At 41.0% G+C, this 25170-nt stretch overlaps 1 protein-coding gene across 3 annotated transcripts in view; it reads left to right on the forward strand.

Annotated features, from left to right (window-relative positions):
- Sdad1 (SDA1 domain containing 1) overlaps window positions 1-25170 on the forward strand; it is a 33194-nt gene that overhangs the window by 2757 nt on the left and 5267 nt on the right. For 2 of the 3 annotated variants that reach the window (XM_070012817.1, XM_070012819.1), the window contains exons 2-21: window positions 459-563; window positions 984-1082; window positions 4475-4585; window positions 4850-4921; window positions 5209-5309; window positions 8091-8148; window positions 9502-9576; window positions 11044-11145; window positions 12498-12567; window positions 13868-13971; window positions 15679-15736; window positions 16863-16921; window positions 18188-18264; window positions 19693-19790; window positions 19892-19968; window positions 20647-20773; window positions 21576-21676; window positions 21825-22015; window positions 22118-22202; window positions 23149-23310. In XM_070012817.1, the coding sequence (XP_069868918.1) occupies window positions 459-563; window positions 984-1082; window positions 4475-4585; window positions 4850-4921; window positions 5209-5309; window positions 8091-8148; window positions 9502-9576; window positions 11044-11145; window positions 12498-12567; window positions 13868-13971; window positions 15679-15736; window positions 16863-16921; window positions 18188-18264; window positions 19693-19790; window positions 19892-19968; window positions 20647-20773; window positions 21576-21676; window positions 21825-22015; window positions 22118-22202; window positions 23149-23310 (1932 nt within the window). Of the gene's footprint in view, window positions 1-458; window positions 564-983; window positions 1083-4474; window positions 4586-4849; window positions 4922-5208; window positions 5310-8090; window positions 8149-9501; window positions 9577-11043; window positions 11146-12497; window positions 12568-13867; window positions 13972-15678; window positions 15737-16862; window positions 16922-18187; window positions 18265-19692; window positions 19791-19891; window positions 19969-20646; window positions 20774-21574; window positions 21677-21824; window positions 22016-22117; window positions 22203-23148; window positions 23311-25170 lie in introns of all 3 variants that reach the window. The other variant, XM_070012818.1, reaches the window with a different exon arrangement.

The raw sequence follows: 25170 nt of genomic DNA on the forward strand, positions 1-25170 counted from the left end.
TGCTGACACCTGACTTTCCAACATAAACTCTTAATGAATATTTAAAAGAGGAAAATTTTGACTGGAGAATATTTTATAATTGACATACACTTTCCATTTCCTAGCTGTTGTTTTTCAGGTGATTGGAGTACTCTCCAGACATAGATAATATTCTAGGGTTCATTCAGGTAGTAAATGGCAGAATCTGGTTTTTAGGTCTTGCTTACTATTCCTTACCCAACACTGCCTAATCTTCTAATCCAAAGGAAAGGGTCTTCAAATTGTCTATGATGTGTTTTGATTTTTTAAACCTCATTTGGAAGAATGCAGATAAGGAAAAAGAGAATGATGTTTATATACTCATTCAAAGCTTTTTTTCTAGGCTATTATCAAGCACTTGATCAATGAGTAGACTTTTATTCTATACTGAGATAGTCATATAATAGAACGTAACAGACTTCAATTCCATTTCTCTACAGTTTCACCAGCAGTATAACCACTACAAGTCCAATGTGGAGGTTTTCAAGTTACAACCAAATAAACCCAGCAAAGAGCTGGCTGAGCTGGTGATGTTTCTGGCGCAGGTAAGAAGATGATTTCTGAGTGAAACAAAGCTTAGTGTTACATAGTCTGCAAACTGTTTTCTCAATAATATTTAACCTCATTCCATTCTGGAGTGGAAACTTCAAGTTCTGTAAAGCTTTACCTTATTGCAGATTTCATTTTCTTCCTGTGGTATGTCAAGCAATTTTGCTATATCGTTTCACAGAGCCCAGGCAACTGTCACTTTGTTTGTTTTTCTTCTTCAGATTCATCAAACATGTGAGTTTTGAGCCATATCACAAATATTTTAGAAAAACTGTAGTTTTTAGAAAACTACCATTCTCATAGGTAGGAGGCATTAGCCTATAGCCTTCTACTATCCTTTTGCAGAACATCTAAATCTGGGCGTGTGAATTATAGAGAGAAAAAGGGAAACTTCAGAAGTCTTTGCTTTGTTACAGATTGGCCACTGCTACCCAGAACATCTAAGTAACTTCCCTCAAGAGCTGAAAGAACTTCTCTCCTATAATCATACCGTCTTGGATCCAGATCTTCGAATGGTAAGAACCGTACTTGGCTCCGCAAAATAGTATTGTGTTCATGAGGTAATAGCATGCTAACATCAAGGACATGTTGTTGATGAGCTTATCTTTTCTCTGCCCTGTCCTGCTTTTTCCCTTTTTTTTCTGAGCATACACTCCCACAAATACTTGTAATGAATCAGACTTTGCTGCTAAGCAGCCTAGCTCAAACATTTTCAAGTGTAATAAATACATCTGTCTTTCTAACCCTTTACAGCAACCTCTTAACACAAATTATCAGAAAAGTGTTTATATCCTATGAAAAACTTGTAAAAACCATATTCTTACATTTTGCTAGGTTATATGAATTCTATCATTTTTATACTTCTCTAGGATTTTTTATTTTTATTTGTTTGTTTGTTTGCTTATTGTCGGTCGTGGAGCTTGAACTCAGGCCTGGGCCCTGTTCCTCAACTCTTCAGCTCAAGGCTAGTACTCTGCCACTTGAGACATAGTGCCACTTCCAATTTTCTGGTGATTAATTTGAGATAAAAGTCTTAGGGACTTTGCTGCCTGGGCTGTCTTTGAACCTTGATATTCAGATCTCAGCCTCCTGAGTAGCTAGTATTTACAGGCATGAGCCACTAGCACCTAGCTTGACTTATCTTTTTTTTTTTTTTTTGAGATTAGTCTGGCAGTGTTGCCAAAATGATCCTCCCACCTCAGCCTCCTGAGTAACTGGGACTACATATGCTACCATGACCAGTTAAGAATTACATTAATTTAACTAGGCTCAATCAAAAGGAAAATACCAGCCAAGCCTAGGTTACAGGCTGTAGTTTTTAACTGATAGGGATGTGAGTTTTGACAACCCAGGGGTTTCAAACCCCATCAGTTTTTTTTGTTTTTTTTTTGTTTTTTTGTTTTGTTTTTGTATTTTTGGGTCCGGTCGTGAGGCCGTATTTTTGGGTCCGGTCGTGAGGCCTGAACTCTGGGCCTGGGCGCTGTCCCTCAGCTCTTCAGCTCAAGGCTAGCACTCTACCACTTGAGCCACAGCACCACTTCCGGCTTTTTTCTTTTTGCTTACGTGGTGCTGAGGAATCAAACCCAGGGCCTCAGGCATGCAAGGCAAGCGCTCTACCACTGGACCACCTTCCCAGCCCCTCAAACCCGATCAGTTGTAAGACTTTTTATTTTATTTTTTGCCAGTCCTGGGGTTTGAACTCAAAGCCTGGTGCTGTCCCTAAGCTTTTTTGCCAAAGGCTAGTGCTCTACCACTTGAACCACAGCTCCACTTACAGCTTTTTTGGTAGTTAATTGGAGATAAGAGTCTCACAGACTTTGTTGGTAGGGCTGGCTTCAAATCACAATCTTCAGATCTTAGTCTATTGAGTAGCTAGGGTTATAGGCATAAGCCATTGGTGTTCAACTTTTATTTATTTTGACAGTACTAGGGTTTGAATTCAGGTCCTCTTGTTTGCCAGGTAGGCACTTTGCTACTTGAGCCACACCCCACTCTTAAGTTTTTTGCTATTGTAAGGTGACTCTTCAAGTCCCGTAGGTAATTCAGATTTGAGATTTTAAGTATACAGAGCTATGTCTTTCCGAGTAAAGATATTTTTCTTTTAGCTTTGTACATCTGGAAGTTACTAAAATGGTCTGGGGGCCTCCTGTTTCTTAAAAGTATTAGTTGTTTGCAGGAAGTATGGCTCAAGTGGTAGAGTCCCAGACTAGCAAACAAGCTGCTCATAGCCCTTAGTTTAAACACTAGTACTGGCAAAAATGAATGAGTGAATGAATGAATGTTTATTTTGATATGGAATTTTCTATATTGGCCTCGCTACCTGGTTTGTTTTCCTGCTTTTTGGGGATGACTTGTGGAATCCTTTCCAAGTTTCTTCCTACTCTTTCCTTGTGACAGAAATAGTATATTTTTTTTGGTGAAAAAAACAAAATATATGTAAGTGTTAGCTTCCCTATTTAATAGTAAAAATTGAACTTACATTTCTGTTTCTTTGACAATGTAATTTCCTGTTGAAGTTGTATTAACCTCTGTTTGAGCTTGAGTATCTTTTTGGTCAAATTGTGGCCACTTGACTAGGGAATATTCCTAGTCCTTTTACCAGTGCCGCTGATGTTTTAGCAAGCAACTTTATATCCTGGCAGAAGCCCCTGCTTATGGTTCTCACCCATTCTTCCTGTCCCAAGATACGGAGTCAGCTGTTCTTATTCCCACTAACAGTGGCATTTGAGGCCAGGATTTGGGTGGTAGGCTGCATTACTAAGCAAGAGTATGGTAAGTGCTAATGGCCATGCTTAGTGCTAATGGCACTTCAGAGGAATGCCTCACCAGGAGTCACAAACTCACCTTGATTATTGCAGTCTGCTGGGTTATTGCCTCACCTCTCTCATCCCTTTGGACTCATTGATCACAAGTTGTTGTATAAAGACACACTCCTGAGAGGCCTTGTTTGGACTGTAGCTCAGTGCTAGACTACTTGCCTAGCATGCGCACAGCCCTAGGTTCTGTTCCCAGCACTGAAAGAAGACAAACCAACCAAAGAGGCCTTTCTTGACATCCCTCTGACAAATTGCCCCTCCTCGTTCAGAACTTACTGGTCCTGTTCCTGTATCACTTCCTATGTAATAGATACCTGAGATTCTCTTATTTGGATCCTAGGAAGAGGAGAGACTGTTCCCCTTCCCCCCCCCCCCACCCCACCTTTTTTAAAATGGTACTTGGGTTTGAACTCAGGCTTTGTACTTACAAAATAAGCATTCTTACAATTGAGCCACTGTTCCCCTTCCCCCCCCTCCACCTTTTTTAAAATGGTACTTGGGTTTGAACTCAGGCTTTGTACTTACAAAATAAGCATTCTTACAATTGAGCCACACCTCCAGCCCTGGTTTTGCTGTTTGAGATTAGGTCTCATTTCCTGTCTAGGTACGTGCCTGGGTAAGATCCATCTGTGTTAGGCTTCGTGTCTTAAAGGATAACAGTTATTATAACTGTGTTAAACTTCCTATTGCAATATGCTACCCCACTGGGTTTAGCAGTCACTGAGAAAGAGTCTCTTGAACTTTTCTGCTCAGACCAGCATTGAACTGGATTTCTCCTGATTTTAGCCTACCAATTATAAGGATTTTAAGTGTGAACCATTAGAGCCCAGCTTCTCTTCCTTTTTTGAAGGGGTGGAGGTGGGGAGGACAGCATCTCACTATGTAGCACAAGTTGGCCTTGAATTAATCTTGCTGCTTCAGTGTCCTGAATGCCAGAATTGCAGGAGTACACCCAACCCAGAGACTGTTCCGCTGCCTAAAATAGTGCTTCATTATTAAAAGGTAGAAAGATGTTTAGAATGTATATACTGCATTTTCTTACTGGATTAACTTTACCATTGTCATAATGGTATTTGTTTTTCCTTCCTGAGACATTTTGCAAAGCTTTGATCTTGCTGAGAAATAAGAACCTCATCAATCCATCAAGTTTGCTAGAACTCTTCTTTGAACTTCTGCGTTGCCATGATAAGCTTCTGCGAAAGGTAAAGAGCAAAATATTTCGTCCTATATCTCATTCTACCATGTAGAGTTTGGAATCCCTTGAATTCTCTATACATTGGATATAATTAAGAATACTTTAATAGAAAAAAAATTCCACTATTGTGTACATACAATATGGTATTAATGGCTAATAGTTACTGAGTGCCTACTGTCTCGTACATATGTTCGTGTACAGTTGTTCCAAATTTAGCAAGGTCAAAAATGATGGTTAGATTTGATGTGTATGTTCTGTTTCTTTTCCTCAGACTTTATACACACATATTGTGACTGACATCAAGAACATAAATGCAAAACATAAGAACAATAAAGTGAATATAGTAAGTACCCTGTATTTTCTCTGTTTGCAGCATTGAATAACAAGGTTTTATGGGACTGGGAAGGTAGCTCAGTGGTAGAGTTCTTGCCTCGCGTGCAAGAAGCCCTGAGTTCAATTTCTCAGCACCATACAAGCAGAAAAAGCCAGAAGTGGTGCTGTGGCTCAAATGGTAGAGTGCTAGCCTTGAGCTGAAGAGCTGAGGGATAGTACCCAGGCCCAGAGTTCAGGCCCCACAACCAATAAAAACAAAAAACAAGGTATTATATTAAGTCTTTTCCTGTTCTTCAGGTATTGCAGAATTTCATGTACACCATGCTAAGAGATAGCAATGCCACTGCAGCCAAGATGTCTTTGGATGTGATGATTGAACTCTACAGAAGAAATATCTGGTAATAGATACATGCATTTTACTCTTGAGAAGTGGATCTTTTTTTATATATATAATTAATACAGGATTCAGTCTTTTTTTTTTAATCTTACACTCTTCATTATTTCTCTGTCATGCATTAAATTGGAACTAAAACTACAGAAGACTAATAACTTTGTTTGCATCTCCTGAGCAAGTACTGACATGCTCAGTACCTTACTTCATAGTACTTCGGACCTATACTTCTTAGTACCTTGTTCAGCCTTTAAAGCAAGTTGAGAAAAAAATGTGTCTAGAATCATTCCGTTTTATAAGTACGAAAACAAGTTAATAGCTTGGCGCTAGTGGCTCATACCTGTAATCCTAGCTACTCAGGAGGCTGAGAGCTGAGGATCACAGTTCAAAGCCAGCCCAGGCAGAAATACCTATGGGACTCTTATCTCCAGTTAACTACCAGAAAACTGGAAGTGGCGCAGTGGCTCAAGTAGTAGAGTTATTCGCTTGAGCTGAAGAGCTGAGGGACAGTGCCTAGGCCCAGAGTTCAAGCCCCATGACCAAAAACAAAAACAAAAACAAAAAAAAACAGAAGTTAATAGATATAGTTTAGCTATTAAGAGGCAGGGCTAAAATTTAAACCCAGATCTATCTAACCCCTAAACCTGTATTGGCCAGCCACTTTGCAGACTTTGAAATCAATTCATGCTGTATGTATAAAATAGTGTGTGGTGTTTCTCATTGGTACAGTGCTCTGCCCCAGGTCTTTAGTACTAACTTTTACTGGGAGCAATCATTGCTGCAGAATATTTGGAGAGACAAGAAAAGCTTTTTTTATTAGCATATGTTAATAGTAGAGAAGGGTTCATTGTAATAATCTGTAGATTGGTACAGTGTACTTTGAACAAGTTTACGCCCTCTGTGATAGTCCTGTAGCCCTTACCCCCTTTGAGTACAGTATTGGATGAATTTCATTATTCTGTCTTCATGTATATGTATAATGTACTTTGATCCCTTCACTGTCTTAGAAACCCCCCCCCTTTTTTTTTTTTTTTTGGTGGGTCGTTGGGCTTGAACTCTGGGCTTGGGCGCTGTCCCTCAGCTCTTCAGCTCAAGGCGAGTACTCTACCACTTGAGCCACAGCCCCACTTCCAGTTTTTTGAGTGGTTTTATTGGATATAAGAGTCTCATGGAGTTTCCTGCATGGGCTGTCTTTGAACCACGATCCTCAGATCTCAGCCTTCTGAGTAGCTAGGATTACAGGTGTGAGCCACCGATGCCTGGCTGAAACCCTTTTTTTTAATTGCATATAATCACCACTTAGAGACGATCATCATTTTTTTAAAAATTACGGTGTTTCTTCCTAGATTTTTTTTCCTAGTACTGGGTTTGAATTTGTACCTTAAGCTTGCTAGACAGGCGTGTTACTGCTGAGACATGCATCCAGCTCTTTTTCACACTGGTTATTTTGAAATAAGCATCCTGTGTATTCCTGGGCTACAGTCCTATTATTCCCTTCTCAGTGTATGTGGGATGCCAGGGGCATGCCAGCTTGCTCAGCTTCTTCCATTGAGATGGTGTCTGTTGAATTTTCTGCCTATGCTACCCTTGATTCACGATTTTCCTGATCTCAGCCTCCCAAGTTGCTAGGATTATAGGCGTGAACCACAGTACCTTACCTTCTTCCTGAGCTTTTATTTAACATACATTAATTATGGTTTGAACCATTAACTGAGGTTGAATTTTGCTGGATTATAGATTATGTTCCTTCTAGTGTGTTAAAATTGTTCCCATGTACCTTGAATGGGATGTTATTCTTTTTTCTTTCTTTTTTTTATTAATAAGTTTTTTTTATTGTGAATACACTGTACCAGAGGGGTTACAATTACACGAGCAAGGTAATGAATACATTTCTTATCAAGCATTATTGCCCCCTCCTTTGTTTCCCCTTACTATCCTTGCCCTCCATCTCCCTCTGCCCCCCCACCCCCACTTTTTTTTGGTCAATTTTGGGACTTGAACCCTGGGCCAGGGCACTGTCCTTCAACTCTTCAGCTCAAGGCTAGCGCTCTACCACTTGAGCTACAGTGCCACTTCCAGCTTTTTCTGTTTATGTAGTGCTGAGGAATCGAACCCAAGGTCCTCATGCATGTGAGGCAAACACTCTCCCACTGAGCCATCTTCCCAACCCAAGTTATTCTTTTAAATGATTTAATATTTCAGCTTAGTGGCTATAAATTTGATGTGAGTGGGCTAAAATCTAACTAAATACTCCACTTGTGGTTCATTGATTTAGCAACCTATGATTTTTTAAATATTTATTTATTTTTATTGTGAAAATACAGAGGGGTTACAATTACATGAGCAAGATAATGAGTACATTTATTATCAAGCATTGTAGCCTCCTCCTTTGTTTCCATTTCCCATTCCATCCTCCCCCCGGTCCCCACCCCCACCCTGCAACCTATGATGTTAATGTCAGTATTTATTTTTTTATTTTTTTATTTTTTTTGGGTCCGGTTGTGGGGTCTGAACTCTGGGCCTGGGCGCTGTCCCTCAGCTCTTCAGCTCAAGGCTAGCGCTCTACCACTTGAGCCACAGCGCCACTTCCTGCTTTTTTTTTTTTCTTTTTGCTTATGTGGTGCTGGGGAATCAACCCAGGGCCTCAAGCATGCAAGGCAAGCGTTCTACCACTGGGCCACCTTCCCAGCCCAATGTCAGTATTTATTGTATTACTTGTGTAATTGTCTGTGCCTGGCAGTATGGAAGAATGAAAATTGACTTCAGAACACTCCTTGTTTCCCTCCAGGAATGATGCCAAAACTGTGAATGTTATCACAACTGCATGTTTCTCTAAGATCACCAAGGTGGGCATGAGATCATGTGTAAGGTGCATGGTGGAGGGAGGGGAGATGAAGGATCAGGAGTGAAGGAAGACGTGGCATGGCCATGAAGAGTGTTCAGTGATGCTTGCTTTCTTTGTACTTTGACTGCTTGAGAAGTCAGAATTATCATGAGCTTTTAAACACTGAATAGGTAAAAACTACTCATATTTTTGCTGATGCTTCATGCTTCTATTGGACATGGGCACAGGTAAAAAGCTATATGGACTGTGCCCGACCTTTGTGTTTGAAAGGTTCCAGTGTCTGGCTTTCAGGAATGTAGAAATTGACAGTCAACCTTAGAGATTAATATAGAACCTGGAGGGTTTTTTGTTTGTTTGTTTGTTTTTTGGGGGGGGGTCCGTTTGTGGGGCCTGAACTCTGGGCCTGGGTGCTGTCCCTCAGCTCAAGGCTAGTGTTCTACCACTTGAGCCACAGCGCCACTTTCGGCTTTTTTCTTTTTGCTTATGTGGTGCTGAGGAATCGAACCCAGGGCCTCATGCATGCAAGGCAAGCACTCTACCACTGAGCTACCTTCCCAGCAAGAACCTGGAGATTTTTATATAGTTAAAAAGTCTTTTTGGAACTGGGCACTGGTGGCTTACGCCTATAATCTTAGCTACTCAGGAGGCTGAGATCTGAGGATCGCAGTTCCAAGCCAGCCAGGCAGGAAAGTCTGTGAGACACTTACCTCCAATAAACTACCAGGAAACCGGAAGTGGCACTGTGGCTCAAGCGGTACAGGGCTCACCTTGAGCTGAAGAGCTCAGCGCACAGGCCCACAGTCAAGCCCATGACTACCAAAAAAAAAGTCTTTTTGGTAGTGTTGGGACTTGGGCACAGGACTTGTTAAGCATGCACTTGACTAAGCTACACCACCCAGCCCTAAAGATTCAAAGGACCAGTGACACCATAACAGCAGTTACCTAATTAAGAAAAAGGAAATCATAATAAAAATCACAATAAAATCATAATACCCTTTCAATTTCTTCAGATCCTAGCTAATACATGTATAAGCGACAAAAGAAAAGTGTTTGTTCTCCAGGAGCAGACGGCTCATGCCTGTAATCCAGGAGGCTGAGACCTGAGGATCACAGTTGAGAGCCAGCCTGGGCAGAAAAGTCCCCATGAGACTCATCTCCATTAACCAGTCAAAAACTAGAAGTGGAGCTGTGATTTAAAGTGGTAGAATGCTAGCCTTGAGCAAAATTGCTCTGGGACAGTACCCAGGCCCTGAGTTCAAGCCCCACAACTGACCAAAAAAAAAAGTTTTGGGGAAAAAAAAGTATTTGTTTTTTGATGTAAGCTGAGTTAAGTAGACTTTGTGATTATCTTTAGATATTAGTAGCTGCTTTGACATTCTTCCTTGGGAAAGATGAAGATGAGAAACAGGACAGCGACTCAGAATCGGAGGTTGGTTTAATCATAGATCCTTTGAGATTTTACAATTCTTCAGGTTTTCTTACTGCTCTGAGCTTAAATTGTGAAATCTTCGGCTGCTTATGTAAAAGAAAAATCTGTTTGTCTTTTTTTTTTATTGAGTTCCACATTAAGATTCTATTCCATGTAGACTTAGATTCATAATTTCTTCAGCTTTGTTTTTAGTTCTGAAGCTATAACTGGCTTTATATAAATTTAGAATTATCATTGCTGCCACCATATTATTGAGTTAGTATTGTACCACAGAAATAAATTCACAGTGCAGGAAGAAAAGAAAATATTGGTAGCTTTAAATGGAGAAAGCTAAGATTTAAGATCTGATCAAACTTTTTAGAAATATTAGAAGTTTAAAAAAAAGGCACAAACTTACTTTGTCATTTTATCCTTTACTAACTAGATCCAGACAGTGATGTCATTGCTCACACAATGTGTGAGCAACGACTATTCATGGCGAAAAATTCCATATATTAGCCGGTGCCAGTGGCTCATGCCTGTAATCCTAACTACTCAGGAGGCTGAGATCTGAGGATCATGGTTTGAAGCCAGCCCAGGCAGAAAGTCCCCTTGACACTCAAAAACTGGAAGTAGTGCTATTGCTTTAGTGGTAGAGTGCGAGCCTTAAGCACAAACAGGCTCAAGGACAGTGCTCAGGCTCTGAGTTCAAGCCCTACAACCAACCAAAAAAAAAAAATTTCAGGTGCTATTGACAATTTTGTTTACCATGTATTACTTAAGCTTCTCATTTATTTTGGATACTTTTTTGTTTGTCATGGCCTGAACTCTGGGCCTGGGCACTGTCTCTCAGCTCTTCAGCCCAAGGCTAGTGCTCTACCACTTGAGCCACAGTACCACTTCCGGCTTTTTCTGCTTATGTGGTGCTGAGGAATCAAAACCATGGCCTCATGCATGGAAGGCAAGCGCTGTACCACTGAGCCACCTTCCTATACACTTTTATATGAGTTTATGTCCATAAATTCTTACATATGTAGTTCATTTAAAAACTATATAAAAGGCAGGTGTCAGCGGCTTACACCTGTAATCCTAGGTAATCAGGAGGCTGGGATCTGAGGAACTTGGTTCAAAGCCAGCCCAGGCAGGGAAGTCCATGAGATTCTTATCACCAATTAATCACAGAAAAAGCTGGCAGTGGTGCTGTGGCCCAAATGGTAGAGTGCTAGCTTTGAGCAGAAGGAGCTCAGGGACAGCACCCAGGCCCAGACTAGCAAAAAAGAAAAAAAAGAAAGAAAAATTGTATGAATGATGTATATTACCTCTTGCTTTCTTGGTGTCAATATATGTAGATCATCTTTTTTAAAAATCTGCATACTTAAGAACAAATGTATTTTTTTAATATTCCCCTATTGATAGATAAAGAAGTCATAAATTGCTTCTGTGCAGGTTTTCCTTGTTTCCAGTTTTACAAAGTACCTTCTTCTTTAGGATGAAGGACCCACAGCAAGAGACCTGCTAGTACAGTATGCCACAGGGAAGAAGAGCGCCAAAAACAAGAAGAAGTTGGAAAAGGCAATGAAAGTACTTAAGGTGAGACCAGAGAAGTGACATAGGACTCGTTACAGTGTAGGAAAAGCTCTTTTTTGAGCAAGGGGAGCAGTATTATGGTTTGAACTTGGGTCTTCTTGTTTCTTAGGGAGGAGGTAGGCACTTTACTGCTTGAGCTATACTTCCAGCCCTCCTGTTCACCTAGTACTAAGGGCTTGAACGCATGGCCTTGGCCTTTTTACTTACGGCAAGTGCTCTACCACTTCAAGTACACCTCCACTTCCATGCTCTGGCTTTTAAAACTTTGAACGTGTCTAAAAGGTTATCAAGCCATGATAAATTTTTAAGCACTAATTTTAGATGAATAAATATACTCTCCTCTAGCAAGAAGAGTACAAGAATGAAGTACATGTGGTATTTTATGATTACTTTATACAGCGTTCATTGGGCCCCAGGTATTTTTTATTGCTTATGGTTACAAATTCTTGTAAGTCTCAAAGGTAAAAATGGCTAGAACATTCCCAAGTTTTATTTTTTTAATTTGATTTTTTTGTTTAGACAGGGTCTTCCTGTTTTCCTATGCTGGCCTCAGACTCAGTTTTCCTACTGCAGCCTCCCAAATGCTAGGATTTCAGGTGTATACCACCATGCCAGCTCCGAGGGTTTTTGGGGTTTTTTTTGTTGTTTTGTTTTTTTGTTGGTTTTTTTTGGTCAGTCATGGGGCTTGAACTCTGGGCCTGGGCGCTGTCTTTCAGCTCTTCAGCTCAAGGCTAGCGCTCTACCATTGAGCCACAATGCCATTTCTGGCTTTCAGAGTAGTTTATTGGAGATAAGAGTCTCACGGACTTTCCTTCCCGGGCTGGCTTGGAACCGCAATCCTCAGATCTCATCCTCCTGAGCAGCTAGGATTACAGGCATTAACCACCAGTGCCTGGCTCAGCTCCAAGGTTTTAATCTTAAAAGATAGAAAACATCTTTAAATTTTTCCCCGGTTTAAAGTATTTTTAGATCTGGGATTTCTTTCTTAATTTATTTCTTTGGTGCAGGGGATTGAACCCAGGACCTTCAACATACTAAGTATACAATCTACTGCTGAGCTATAACCCAGTTCTTTTTTTTCTTTAAAGTTATTTTCATTCATCTATTTTTTAATAAGCGGAGGGTGGGGGGGTTGTTTGGTTGGTTGATTTTTTTGTTTGGTTTGTGGCACTGGGATTGGATTCAGGGCCTTGTGCTTGCTAGATAAGCCCTCTATCACTTGAGCCATCCCCTTAGCCTCATATTTCTTTAAAATAGCCTAACAGACTCAATTGCAGCCTTTGTTAACACATTGAATTCTGGAGCATCATCTCTGTCATTCAGATTGGAAAGTTTTTTCTTGTTCTCTCTTACAGAAACAAAAGAAGAAGAAGAAGCCAGAGGTGTTTAACTTTTCAGCTATTCACTTGATTCATGATCCTCAAGGTATAGAATTGTGACTTCCCAAGTTCCTTGTGTTACTGTTACCTCTGCCTGTTTAGTTTCTGCTGCCAGGTTTGTCAGGGCACTTAACAAGATCCTCAGCACTTAATAGGAAACAACAAATACTTAGTTGCTACCACTGTGTTATACCATAGAGAATTGATGTTGTCAAGGAATGATTCCCAGTCTATAGCAAAATAAGAATGAACATGTCTCTCTGAGATGTATTTATAGCATAAAAGTAGTAAGACATTTTACTTGAGTGCAAATTGGAAGTCTCTTGTTAGTCTTTCCTTTTACTACTCTGTGGAATCCAGAAGTTTGGAAAACTATAGTTTTCAAACAAGGCTGCCCATTTGAATTAGCTAGAGAATGTATAAATTAAACTGAGCTTGGGTCCTGTGAACCTCAGGATCATGATTTGATTGGAATGGGGTGTTGGGTGAATGGTTTTGTTTTTTTTTGTTTTTTGTTTTTTTTGTTTTTTTGGGTCCGGTCATGGGGCCTGAACTCTGGGCCTGGGCGCTGCCCCTCAGCTCTTCAGCTCAAGGCTAGTGCTCTACCACTTGAGCCACAGCGCCACTTCCGGCTTTTTTCTTTTTGCTTATGTGGTGCTGAGGAATCGAACCCAGGGCCTCTGGCATGCAAGGCATGCGCTCTACCACTGAGCCATCTTCCCAGCCCCTGTTGGGTGAATGTTGAAATTTAAATTTGTCTGTATTCTAATATCTAGGGACATTTGCTAACCCCTGCTCTGAGTGTTTCTCAAACATGTATGTGCCTACAAATCACCTGGAGACCTGGGGTCAAGTTCACATTCTGACTCAGTAGGACTTGGGTGGCCTGAGAGTCTGCATGTCTATGAAGGTCTGGGTGGACTGGCTACTGCTGGTTTTTAAAGCATATCTGAGAAGCAGGACCACAGAGCATCTATCTGCCAATCCATCTAGGTGGTAATGCTAAAAATTTTGAGACTCGGGGCTGGGAAGGTGGCTCAGGGGTAAAGTGCTTGCCTTGCATGCATGAGGCCCTGGGTTTGATTCCTCAGCACCACATAAGCAGAAAAAATGGGAAATGGCACTGTGGCTCAAGTGGTAGAGCGCTAGGCTTGAGCTGAAGAGCTGAGGGACAGCATTCAGACCCCACAACTGAAAAAAAAAATTTTTTTTTGAGACTCCTTGAGGGGTAATTTTGGATACCAATGATAGTGTATTCACTTAGGTTTGATCTAAACAACCCATCATTGGATCATGCTGTATAAACATGAACCCACAGTGGACTTTTTTGATCTCTTCCATTTCAGATTTTGCTGAAAAACTACTAAAGCAGCTAGAGAGCTGTAAGGAGAGGTTTGAAGTGAAGATGATGCTCATGAACCTCATCTCCAGATTGGTGGGAATTCATGAGGTTTGAATGCTTTGTTTACCTTACTGCATGTTAGAAGTTAATGTGGTCTTGATGAAAGGAGAGCTATTAGTGTTAGGTAGCACAGCAAATTCATTTCAGTCCCTAAACCATCTATACTTCAAGTCAGCAGAGCAACACAAACTTCCCATCTGATAAGTAGGAATATTCATTTGAATGTATAGTCAGTTTATGGATAGCCATTTCGTGTTCTATTTTTGTTCTTTGTATTTACTTTATTTCCCATACCCATTTTCCTGAGCCAGCATATCTTGGATGTCTTTACTGACGCTTAACCGTTCAAAACCTTCATGACTTCCAGATATCTCTAGCAGGAAATTAGGTTTTCTTTAATTATTTATTGCATGTTAAATTAATTGCTAGAGCTTCTTGAGGTGTATATGTATGTATGAGGTATGCATGTGGGACCCTTATACTGCTCTTACACTAATTGCCATTATAGAAAAAAAAAGATATCAAAAACATACAGGCCAAAAAGAAATGGCCATGGAGGTAGTTTCATATCTATTTGATTTCATGACTAGTGCTGCTCTGAGCATCATCAAATATGTTGCTTCCCTTAAGCTTTTTTTAAATAAAGCAAAATGTGGTGGGGTTGTGGTGTGACTCGGTGATGGTGTGTCTACTTAACCAAGGTCCTACCTTCCTTTCCCTATCATCAATTTCACTTTCAGTGAAATAAGAGAAGAAACTTGTTTGTTGAAAGTCATATAGTAAAGACATATCAAATTTAAATTGAAAACGCACACATGAAAATACTTTATTTCCTAAGAAAAACCTTTCTCTTCATTAGTTTTTTTCTATGGTTGTTGTTCCATAAGGGTCACCAAGTCAACTTATACAGTTATTTCAGTTTAGAACTGAATTTAAACTTGATGGGAAAGCAAAAGTGATTTGTGGTTTAAGCACAGTTTGAAGAAAACAATATAGGAGTTTTATAGCTGGATATCCATCTTTACATTGAACCACTCTGTTACTTCTAATAACCCAACCTAATTTTGTTCTGTGGTTGATGTAGAAAAAAATTTATTTCCATATGAAGAACATTGACAAAGCATAGCCCATCTCCAACATTTCATTTCTTGAAGCTAATCATTGCCATTTCCTTTATAACTGGACTCTTGTGATTCAAAGTGAGTCTTTTCTTGAAAATATGGAGAGCAATTCTTGCAATGTAGCTGGACTAGTAGAAAATAATAAAATCAGTACTGGCAATTTTTGGTGCTCAGATTATACTAGTGCTATTCAGAATTGATTTTTTGTTTGTTTGTTTGTTTCTTGTTCTTTTTCTAAAAGTAATAGGGATTGAACTCAGGCCTTACTCCTGCTGGAGGCTATCTCCAGCCCTTTTGTTTATGAAATAGGATCTTTTCTAACTCTTACATAATAGGCTGACACTTAACTCTCAACTCGCTGAGATTACAGGTGTTCAAAAGTATTATGTTTGCTTGACTGTCTGCCTCTATTCTTCCTTTATTCACTTTTTTCTTCCCTTACATACAAAGATAGCAGTTTAGGGTCAGTTGAGAGAGTTCCTGCTATTAGTTAAGAAAACAAATTGAGTCAGCTTTTGACATGACTATTTACTGAGACTGAAAAAAAGAGAAATAATTCCCAGTTAGTTGATCTTGGTGATATAATTGCCTCCATTTCATCAATGATGAAGTCATTGTGTTCTTTTCGCTACAGCTTTTCCTCTTCAACTTCTATCCCTTTGTGCAAAGGTTTCTGCAGCCCCACCAGAGAGGTAATGTACTGTTTGCCTGTTCTCTCAGTAGCCTTAACATTAGAATACCATCTAGGCTATTGGTCTAGAATCACTAAAGATAGATTTAGGAGTTCTGCAGCAAGAGAAAGGAAGAGAGCCCTGTTTTTTTTTTTTCTAGAATGGGCCATGGATTAGTTACTGTGTTCGTTAACTGTAAGAAATCACTGTTTTTAAAAGTAATAATAAAAAATAGGTTTCTCAGTCTTTTTGTGGCATAAAAAATGCGTATCAAAAATTATCCAAATATATGGACTGTGAATATGGCTTAGTAGTAGAGTACTTGCCTAGCATGCGTGAAACCCTGGGTTTGATTCCTCAATACCACATGAACAGAAAAAGCTGGAAGTGATGCTGTGGCTCAAGTGGTAGAGTGCTAGCCTTAACAAAAAAAAGCTCAGGGATAGTACACAGGCCCTAAATTCAAGCCCCAGGACAGGCAAAAAAAAATGAAAATTAAAGAAGTTTCACCCTTTATCATAACCGGGTGACAACTGTTCTCATTGCCTTTACATGTATAGCATACCCAATTAAAAACGTTAGAACAGAAAAAGTATGATGTTCGCCTTTGGAGTCTACCCAGGTTAGGAAGGGAATGAAAATTGAGGATCTAACATGAACCAAGCCCTGGGCTAAGTGTTTTCCATACATCTTCACATCCTCACATGAATGCTTTGAAGTATAGAAAGAGAAAAAAAGAAGAGCAAGCCACTCATAATAAATGCCACTCTCTTTTGCTAAACAGTAACTCTGCTGCCCATTTGAATAGAGAATATATGTACATTTTTATTTGTGTTTATTCATTCACCAAATATTGGATGATTTCTCTGGTAGCACTGCACCACACACTAAGAATTCGACACTGACCATAAAGGGAAAACTTTCCCCTCACGGAGCTTATGTTCTAGAGACACAGACGGTGCTCTGTATAAGAGTGTGTGGTCTGGAAAGACCTTTTGCTATGTAGGAACCTGAAGGAGGCCCAAGGGAGCCATACAGGCAGGCAGAGTAAGCAGCAGTAGGTAGCAATAAGTCTGAATTCTTTTGCTGAGTTGGATTTTGAGAGATAACCATTAACAGCACCCTTTCTTATCCCTTACATTTTCAGAAGTAACTAAAATCCTTCTGTTTGCCGCACAAGCCACTCACCAGCTTGTTCCCCCAGAGGTGAGAATTCCTAACTGACTTCTGGACCTCGTCCATGCAGAACCAGAGCCATGCCACTTCCCAAGGTTACTGTCCCCTCTCCTTGGTTGAAGTGAGCAGAGGACAAACTTTCTGGTGGTACTGGCATTTGAACTAAGGCCCTTGTACTTCTCAGACCGGTGAAATACCTCTGAGCAATGCCTCCTGCTGTTTTTCACTAGTCATTTTTAGGATAGAGTTTGTTTCTGGATATGTGCTTAGATTTCCTATTGTTAAGTTTGTTTTGCCAGGTGCCAGTGGCTCACACCTATAATCCTAGCTACTCAAGGGGCTGAGATCTGAAGGTTCAAAGCCAGCGTGGGCAGAAAAGTTCCTGAGACCTTTATATTTAATTAACCACCAGAAAATTGGAAGTGGCACTATGTCTCAGTGGTAGAGCACTAGACTTAAAGGAAAAAGCTCAGGAACAGCACCTAGGCCATGAGCTCAAGCCCCATGACTGGCAAAAATTTTTTAAAGTTCAGTTGTACAGTTCATACAAAGTCAAATTTCTTTGGAACAAGTTGAAAATTCTGACTTTGTGCAATGACAATTTAAGACCAGAAAAGGTAAAAAATATTAGTAAGGCTGGAGTGGTTCATGCCAATTACTTGAGAGACAAAGAATAAGGAAATCAAAGTCCAAGACCAGTCTGGGCAAAAGGCACGGGATCCTGTTCAAAGTGGGTGTGGGGGAGAGGTAGTGAGGCTCAAGAGATAGAGTACCGGTCTATCAAGTATGAGGTGTGAGTTCAAAAACAGTAACCCTAGTGGGTGTTTGGGTGTATGTGTGTGTGTGTGATTGCAGTTCCTATTTTTCAAAGTTATCATTCCTTGTGTTGATCAAAAACATCGAAATATAGGACCTGATTTTGACCTGGAGATTGACTGAACACCAAAGGGTTTGATTCCTTCCAATTCCTAAATGAAGGGAGAGGGCTGGGGTTTTTTTTTGTTGTTGTTTTGTTTTGTTTTTTGGTCAGTCATAGGGCTTGAACTCTGGGCTTGGGCGCTGTCCCTCAGCTCTTCAGCTCAAGGCTAGCACTCTACCACTTAAGCCTCAGCACCTCTTCCAGTTTTTTCTGTTTATGTGGTGCTAAGGCATTGAACCCAGGGCCTCATGCATGCAAGGCAAGCACTCTACCACTGAGTCACCTTCCCAGCCTGAGAGGGCTGTTTTTCCAGTCTTCTATTTGAACATAGGCATTTCACTTATACTTAATTCATTTCTTTTTTTGTTCTCACACAGATCATTCAATCATTGCTTATGACTGTGGCCAACAATTTTGTTACTGACAAGAACTCTGGGGAAGTCATGACTGTGGGGTATGTAGAACGTGGTGGGTGTAGTAAACATGTCACCGTTCCCTCCTCCCCCTTTTCTCCCCCCCCCTCACCCCAGTACCATGGTTTGAACTCAGGATTTTGCACTTGTTCTACTTGTTCTCTACCACTTGAGCTACACCTCCAACCTAGCCTTTTCTGATTTTATTTTCTCATTTTTATTATCTTTTAAGTATTTGCATAAAGGGGTTTTAATTGCATGCTAGTTTATATTACGTGATTATTTTGGAGATGACATCTAGTTAACTTTTCTTTTTTTATTTTTTATTTTTTTGGGTCCGGTCATGGGGCCTGAACTCTGGGCCTGGGTGCTGTCCCTCAGCTCTTCAGCTCAAGGCTAGCACTCTATCACTTGAGCCACAGTGCCACTTCCGGCTTTTTTTTTTCTTTTGGCTTATGTGGTGCTGAGGAATCGAACCCAGGGCCTCAGGCATGCAAGGCAAGCACTCTATCACTGAGCCATCTTCCCAGCCCTCTAGTAAACTTTTCTGCTTAAGTTGTTCTGAATCCTTAGTCCTCCAGATTACAGGCATAAGCCACTGGCGCCTGTTTTTATTTTACTGGCTAGAATTTTAAGGAGAGAATCAGAGAAGTATCTTTTTCCTTCTAATCAGAAATTTGTCCTTTTACAATTTTACTCCATATGAGTAATTTCTGGACTAAGAATTTCCTCTTCTCTCGCTATGAGTATGTCTTATGTGTCCCAAGTGACTTAATATTGAAGCACTTTGATTTGAGGGCAGTTCAGTGGCCTTTTTGACTAATCCAAAAACACTTAAAGAGAGAGTAAGCACTGCTGAGTGCTGGTACCTCATAACTGTACTCCTAGCTGTTCAGGAGGCTGAGGATTCTGTTCAAAGCCAACTTGGGCAAAAAAGCCATGAGACTCTTTATCTCTAGTTAGCTACCCAAGAAGCCAGAAGTGAATCTGTGGCTCAAGTGGCAGAGTGCTAGCCTTGAGCAAACAAAATCAAGGACAGCGCTCAAGTTCAAGCCAAAACTGGCAGAGAGAGAGTCAGCCTTGATTCAAGGATCATCTAAATTGTCCTTAGTAAGACATGCTAACTAGTTACATTTTATCGTCCTTGGATAAGCTTACTGGACCAATCACTTGAAGACCTGTAATCTTTCTTTCCTGACCTAGTCCTTCCCTCCTTGGAGCTGTCAAGTAAACAAATGGCTGCCTTGCCTTGCCATTTCACACTGTTCCTTCCTCTGCAGAAAGGTCGTGGCAGTCACTGTCTCACTGAAAGCTATCCAAGGCTGCCATGCTCACATATCTTACCATGCTGTAATTTTAGAGTCCTGCACTATATAAAACCCAACTTGGATTCCTTTTGCTTTCATTTTCTTAGGTTAAACTACATAGAATTGCTATCTTATTTTTTTAATTCATTTTTCCTTTCCCAGAATCAATGCTATAAAAGAGATAACAGCTCGATGTCCTCTAGCCATGACTGAAGACCTTCTTCAAGACCTGGTTCAATATAAGACACATAAAGATAAGAGTAAGTTGCATGCTACTTTCCATAGAGCAAAGAGTTCTGTATGACTGTATGACTGTGGTCTTTGTGCTTCAGAATTTCTAACCAAAGGTGTTATTTTATAGATGTAATGATGTCTGCTAGAACTTTGATTCAGCTCTTCCGGACACTGAATCCTCAGATGTTGCAGAAGAAATTCCGGGTAGGTGAAACAGGCTTATGTTGGCTTAAAGGTTATGGTTCCTGCTAGGTGCCATGGCTCAAGCATGTAATCCCAGCTGTCCAAGAAACAGAGATCTGGAGGATCGCAGTTTGAGGCCAGCCAGTGCAAAAAAAAAAAAAAAGTTAGCATGACCCATGACCCCTTTTCAATATGGCACATGTTGTTGTCATCCCAGCTATATAAGAATGTTTTTGCCTAGGCAAAAGCATAATAAAACTCTACCTAAAAAATAACTAACGCAAAAGAGGCTGGAGGCATAGCTCTACTGAACTATCTGCCTACTAAGCATGAAGTTCTTACTATCTTTTGTACCTTGAAAGCCTTTTGTGGCTAACAGATTGGAAGCTTAAGTACAATCAGTTTCTGATGCCAGCCTTGACAGCTCCTCCCCAGCCAGCTTCCTTCTCTTTCAAATGAGGAGGGTACATGTATGTAACAGAAAGAACAGATATTTTATATCCATAACTGCACATGTCTGAATTTGGATCAGAACAGAATGAGAAAAATAGTAGACAGCAATCTGGCTAGATTTATTTAGACCAGAGACATAAGCAGATTTATTTGACTGCCTCCATTTTTTTATGGCTCTCCTCTCAGAATTTCTAATTCTGGACAGTATTGCCAGTGATCACATATTTACCATCCCTCTTCCTTTAGGGTAAACCTACAGAAGCTTCTGCAGAAGCAAGAATACAGGAATATGGAGAATTAGATGCTAAAGACTACATTCCAGGAGCTGAGATTCTGGAAGTTGACAAAGAAGAGAATGCTGACAATGATGAAGGTTCATTTTCCTTTGCTTTCCTTCCCTCTTTCCCCTTTTCTTTTCCCTTTCCACTTTGTTCCTTTCCATCTGCACCTTCAGACCCTGAAGGTTTGTTTACATTTCACTGTTACTCATAACAAAACAACCTGGCAGGCCTGGACACCTTGTCAGGAATAGTGGTGAACAGACCCAAGAGCAAACAGCTGTGACACTGCCTTATAGGTCAAGTAGAACCACTTTATTGAGGTGTCAACAAGAGTCTATCATACCCAGGATCTTACGCTCAGTTTTCTGAATAACTAAAACTCCTTTCTCACATAAGCCTAAATATATCTGGATGAGTTTATCAGATACTTGCTATAGTACAAGTTTCAGTATACAAGTTTGATTTTGATGAACTTTGGGAGTCAATTCTTCTTTTGAGTGTGAGGGCTAGAGGAAGTGATTATAAGGTCTGGGCTCAGGCTGCGAAGGTGTCTCAGTGGTAGACTGCTTGCCTGGTATGCACCACATAAGCAAAAAAAGCTGGAAGTGGCACTGTGGCTTAAGTGATAGAGCACTAGCCTTGAGCTGAAGAGCTGAGGGACAGCCCCCAGGCCCAGAGTTCAGGCCCCACAACCGGACCCAAAAATAAAAAAACACAACCGAGGTTTGGGCTGACAGAAAATTCTGGTCAGTTCTTGCTTAGTTCTCCTTAAACTTTAACTAAAATGATATGATTTATTTAACATTATTGCTTAATTCTTGGTCAGTGGACTATGAGTTGTCACACTGACTATTCAACAGAGGCACTTGTATGACTGAGCCCCTTCTCACACAGATGGATGGGAGAGTGCCAGCCTCAGTGAGGAGGAGGAGGAGGATGCTGATGGTGAATGGGTTGATGTCCACCACTCTTCTGATGAAGAGCAGCAAGAAATCGTAAGTCATAAGATTTCCTTTTACAAGTGCATCACTCAGATGTTGACTGAGATGTGAGTTTTGCTGGGACCCGTGGGGAGGTTTGGATTTGTAGGGAGCTCAGAACTCTTACTTGAGCCAGTAGCCATGTGACTTGTGTTTTTTGAAGGCCAAAAAACTGAACAGCATGCCCATGGAGGAGCGTAAAGCCAAGGCCGCAGCCATCAGCACAAGTCGAGTTTTAACTCAGGAAGACTTCCAAAAAATCCGGATGGCCCAGATGAGGAAAGAACTAGATGCTGCCCCTGGAAAAGCCCAAAAGAGGAAATACATTGACATTGACAGTGATGAGGATTCCAGGTAAAATGCATATCCAGTGGTCTCCACTCGGCTCACCCAGTAATGAAGCATTAGAAACAGGAGTTCCACCTTATAGCATAATTTATTTTCCCCTTTCCACAGAGGTGAATTGCTGTCTCTTCGGGACATTGAGCGCCTTCATAAAAAACCAAAGTCTGATAAGGAGACAAGACTAGCAACTGCAGTGGTAAGTGGGGCATTGTTTTTTTCATTCCTAAAACAGAAAACAATTAAAATATAATCTACAAGTGTGTACCTATAGGTGTTTTGTTAGTCGTGGGGCTTGAACTGTGGTCTTGGGCTCTGTCCTTCAGCTCAAGGTGAGCGCTCTACTGCTTGAGCCACAGCTCCACTTCCGGTTTTCTGGTGGCTAATTGGAGATAAGAGTCTCATGGACATTCTTTGCCAGTGCTGGCTTTGAACTGCGATCCTCAGATCTCAGCCTCCTGAGTAGCTAGGATTACAGGTGTGAGCCACCAGCTCCCGGCTGGTTGTTGGATTTTTTTGGTGCTACAAAAGTATAAGTTAGTGCACATGTATTTGATGCTGTATTGGGGGAGTTTTGACAACTACATGCAGCCAAGTGTCCACAAAGCAAGACAGAAAGCCCAAAAAAGCAGTACAACATATTCACAGTGTCAGGAAGCTCAGTACATTTATTAAAGTAATAGGAATGTTTACAGAGTTGGCTTCTGGCTTATGCTATGGCCATTCATGTTTGTGTCCTGACTGCATTACTTCCCGTACCTTGTGTTATGCACCATCTTCCCCTCACCTTCTGCATTCCATTTACACTGAAACTTGTTTGGGTAATTTTAGAAACCCTAGTTCGTTCTCCTTTTTTTATATACTGTACCTCCTTCCTGGAACACTCTACCCTTTCCTCCTTTCCCCCACAATGCAAAACAGAACAGCTTACTTGGCTCCAGGGAGCCCCTCTGATCTCAGTGGTCTAGATTATGAACTCTCCTTACTCTGTTGAAATCATGCCAGCCATTTCTCCATTGAGTCCGGGGAGCAGGGACTTTACCTACCACTTATGGCCTAGCACAGAGGGTACATTTGCACTGATTAGTAAACTTCCAAAGTGTGTAAAGAAGAAATATCAGTTTTTTGTGTGTGTGTGCTGATAGGCTGGAAAGACAGACCGGAAGGAATTTGTGAGGAAGAAAACCAAAATAAATCCATTTTCAAGCTCCACAAATAAAGAGAAGAAAAAACAGAAGAACTTCATGATGATGCGATACAGCCAGAATGTTCGATCAAAAACCAAGCGTTCCTTCCGAGAAAAGCAGGTGAGTTCAGCTTGAAGTCTAGGTGGCAAGAACAGTTAGCTCTAAGAGCACTGTACATTTGAAACATGCCTTGTCCTCTAAGCACCACATGCTGAGAACACTGTGAGGTCATTGAACTCTCACAAACATACTGAGAGCTTGGAGAGGGGGGAAGCAGACAGAACATGTAATCCCACCAGCGTCAATCCTGTGACCAAAGGGTTCACCTCATTTTTTCTTCTCTATAAGTAAAGGTGAACAAACTAAGATTGAGGTTCCTTTCAATTTGATCTGTGAACATTCTGGGATTGACAGACGTTAACTATAGCTAGTTTTTATACCTACTTTTTGAAAAGCAGTTCTCTTATTGATGCAATGCTTTCTGTATGTGTCCTTTTGCAAAAATATTTTATGTGCTAGGCGCCAGTGGTTTACGTCTGTAATCCTAGCTGCTCAGGAGGCTAAGATCTGAGGATTGTGGTTCAAAGACAGCCCAGGCAGGAAACTCTGTGAGACTCTTGTCTCCAGTTAACCACCAGAAAACCAGAAGTGGTGCTGTGGTTCAAAGGGAAGAGTGCTAGCCTTAAGCTGAAGAGCTGAGGGACAGCACCCAAGCCCAGAATTCAAGCCCCACGACCAACCAAAAAAAAAAAAAAAATCAGTCATGGGGCTTGAATTCTGGGCCTGGGTGCTGTCCCTAAGCTCTTCAGCTCAAGGCAAGCACTCTACCACTTGAGCTATAGTGCCACTTAGGTTTTCTGCAGGCTAATTGGAGATACAAGTCATGGACTTTCCTGCCTGGGTTGGCTTTGAACTACAGTCCTCAGATCTCAGCCTCCTGAGCATAAGCCACCAGCACCTGGTTAGGATTTCATTTTGTTGACTTTCTGGGCTTTGATAAGGTGGGGTGGTAGTGGTGGTGTTTTGACACAGGATCTGTCTCATTGTGTAATTCAAGCAGGCCTCAAACTTGTGATCTTCCTGCTTTAGCCTCCCAAGTGCTGGCATTACATTAGATCACTATCATGTCCAGCCTCCAAAAATTATTTTTATTTTTTATTTTATTTCCTTGTGCTGAGGTTTGAACTAAGGGCATCTGGCTTATTATAAGGCAGGTGCTCTATTTTGAGCCATCCCTCCAGCCCTTTTGGCTCTGGTTATTTCTGAGATAGGTTCTCACTTTTTGCCCAGGCTGGCCTGGAGTGAGGGCTTCTTATTTATGCTTCTACTGTAGCTAGAATGACAGGTACACAATGCCATGCCCAGCTTCTATGTTGAGATGGGGTCTCATGTATTTTTTCTAAGCTAGTCTTGAACTCTAATCCTCTCAGTAGTCACTTGCTGAGTAACAGATATGAACTTCCAATACCTAGTACAAACTAATTTTTAAGCAAAAGCTACCAAGTTAAAGTTCAAAATTATAAAGATGGGACTTGGGAAGATGGCTTATTGGTAAAGTGCTTGCCTTGCATGCATGAGGCCTGGGTTTGATTCCTCAGCACCACATTTGCAGAAAAAGCCAGCAGTGGCACTGTGGCTCAAATGGTAAGGTGCTAGCCCTGAACTGAAGAGCTGAGGAACAGTGCCCAGGCCCAGAGTTCAGGCCCCATGACCGACAAAATAAAGATAGATTAGATAGATAGATAGATAGATAGATAGATAGATAGATAGATAGATAGATAGATAGATAGAGATGTATGTTTAAAAGTTTGTAGGACAGGGCTGGGAAGTTGGCTCAGTGGTAGAGCGCTTGCCTTGCATGCCTGAGGCCCTGGGTTCGATTCCTCAGCACCACATAAGCAAAAAGAAAAAAGCCGGAAGTGGCGCTGTGGCTCAAGTGGTAGAGCACTAGCCTTGAGCTGAAGAGCTGAGGGACAGTGC

The sequence above is a fragment of the Dipodomys merriami genome, unplaced genomic scaffold (genome assembly GCF_024711535.1).
Source record: "Dipodomys merriami isolate MVZ:Mamm:240054 unplaced genomic scaffold, mDipMer1.0.p SCAF_9, whole genome shotgun sequence".
NCBI classification, from domain to species: Eukaryota; Metazoa; Chordata; class Mammalia; order Rodentia; family Heteromyidae; genus Dipodomys; species Dipodomys merriami.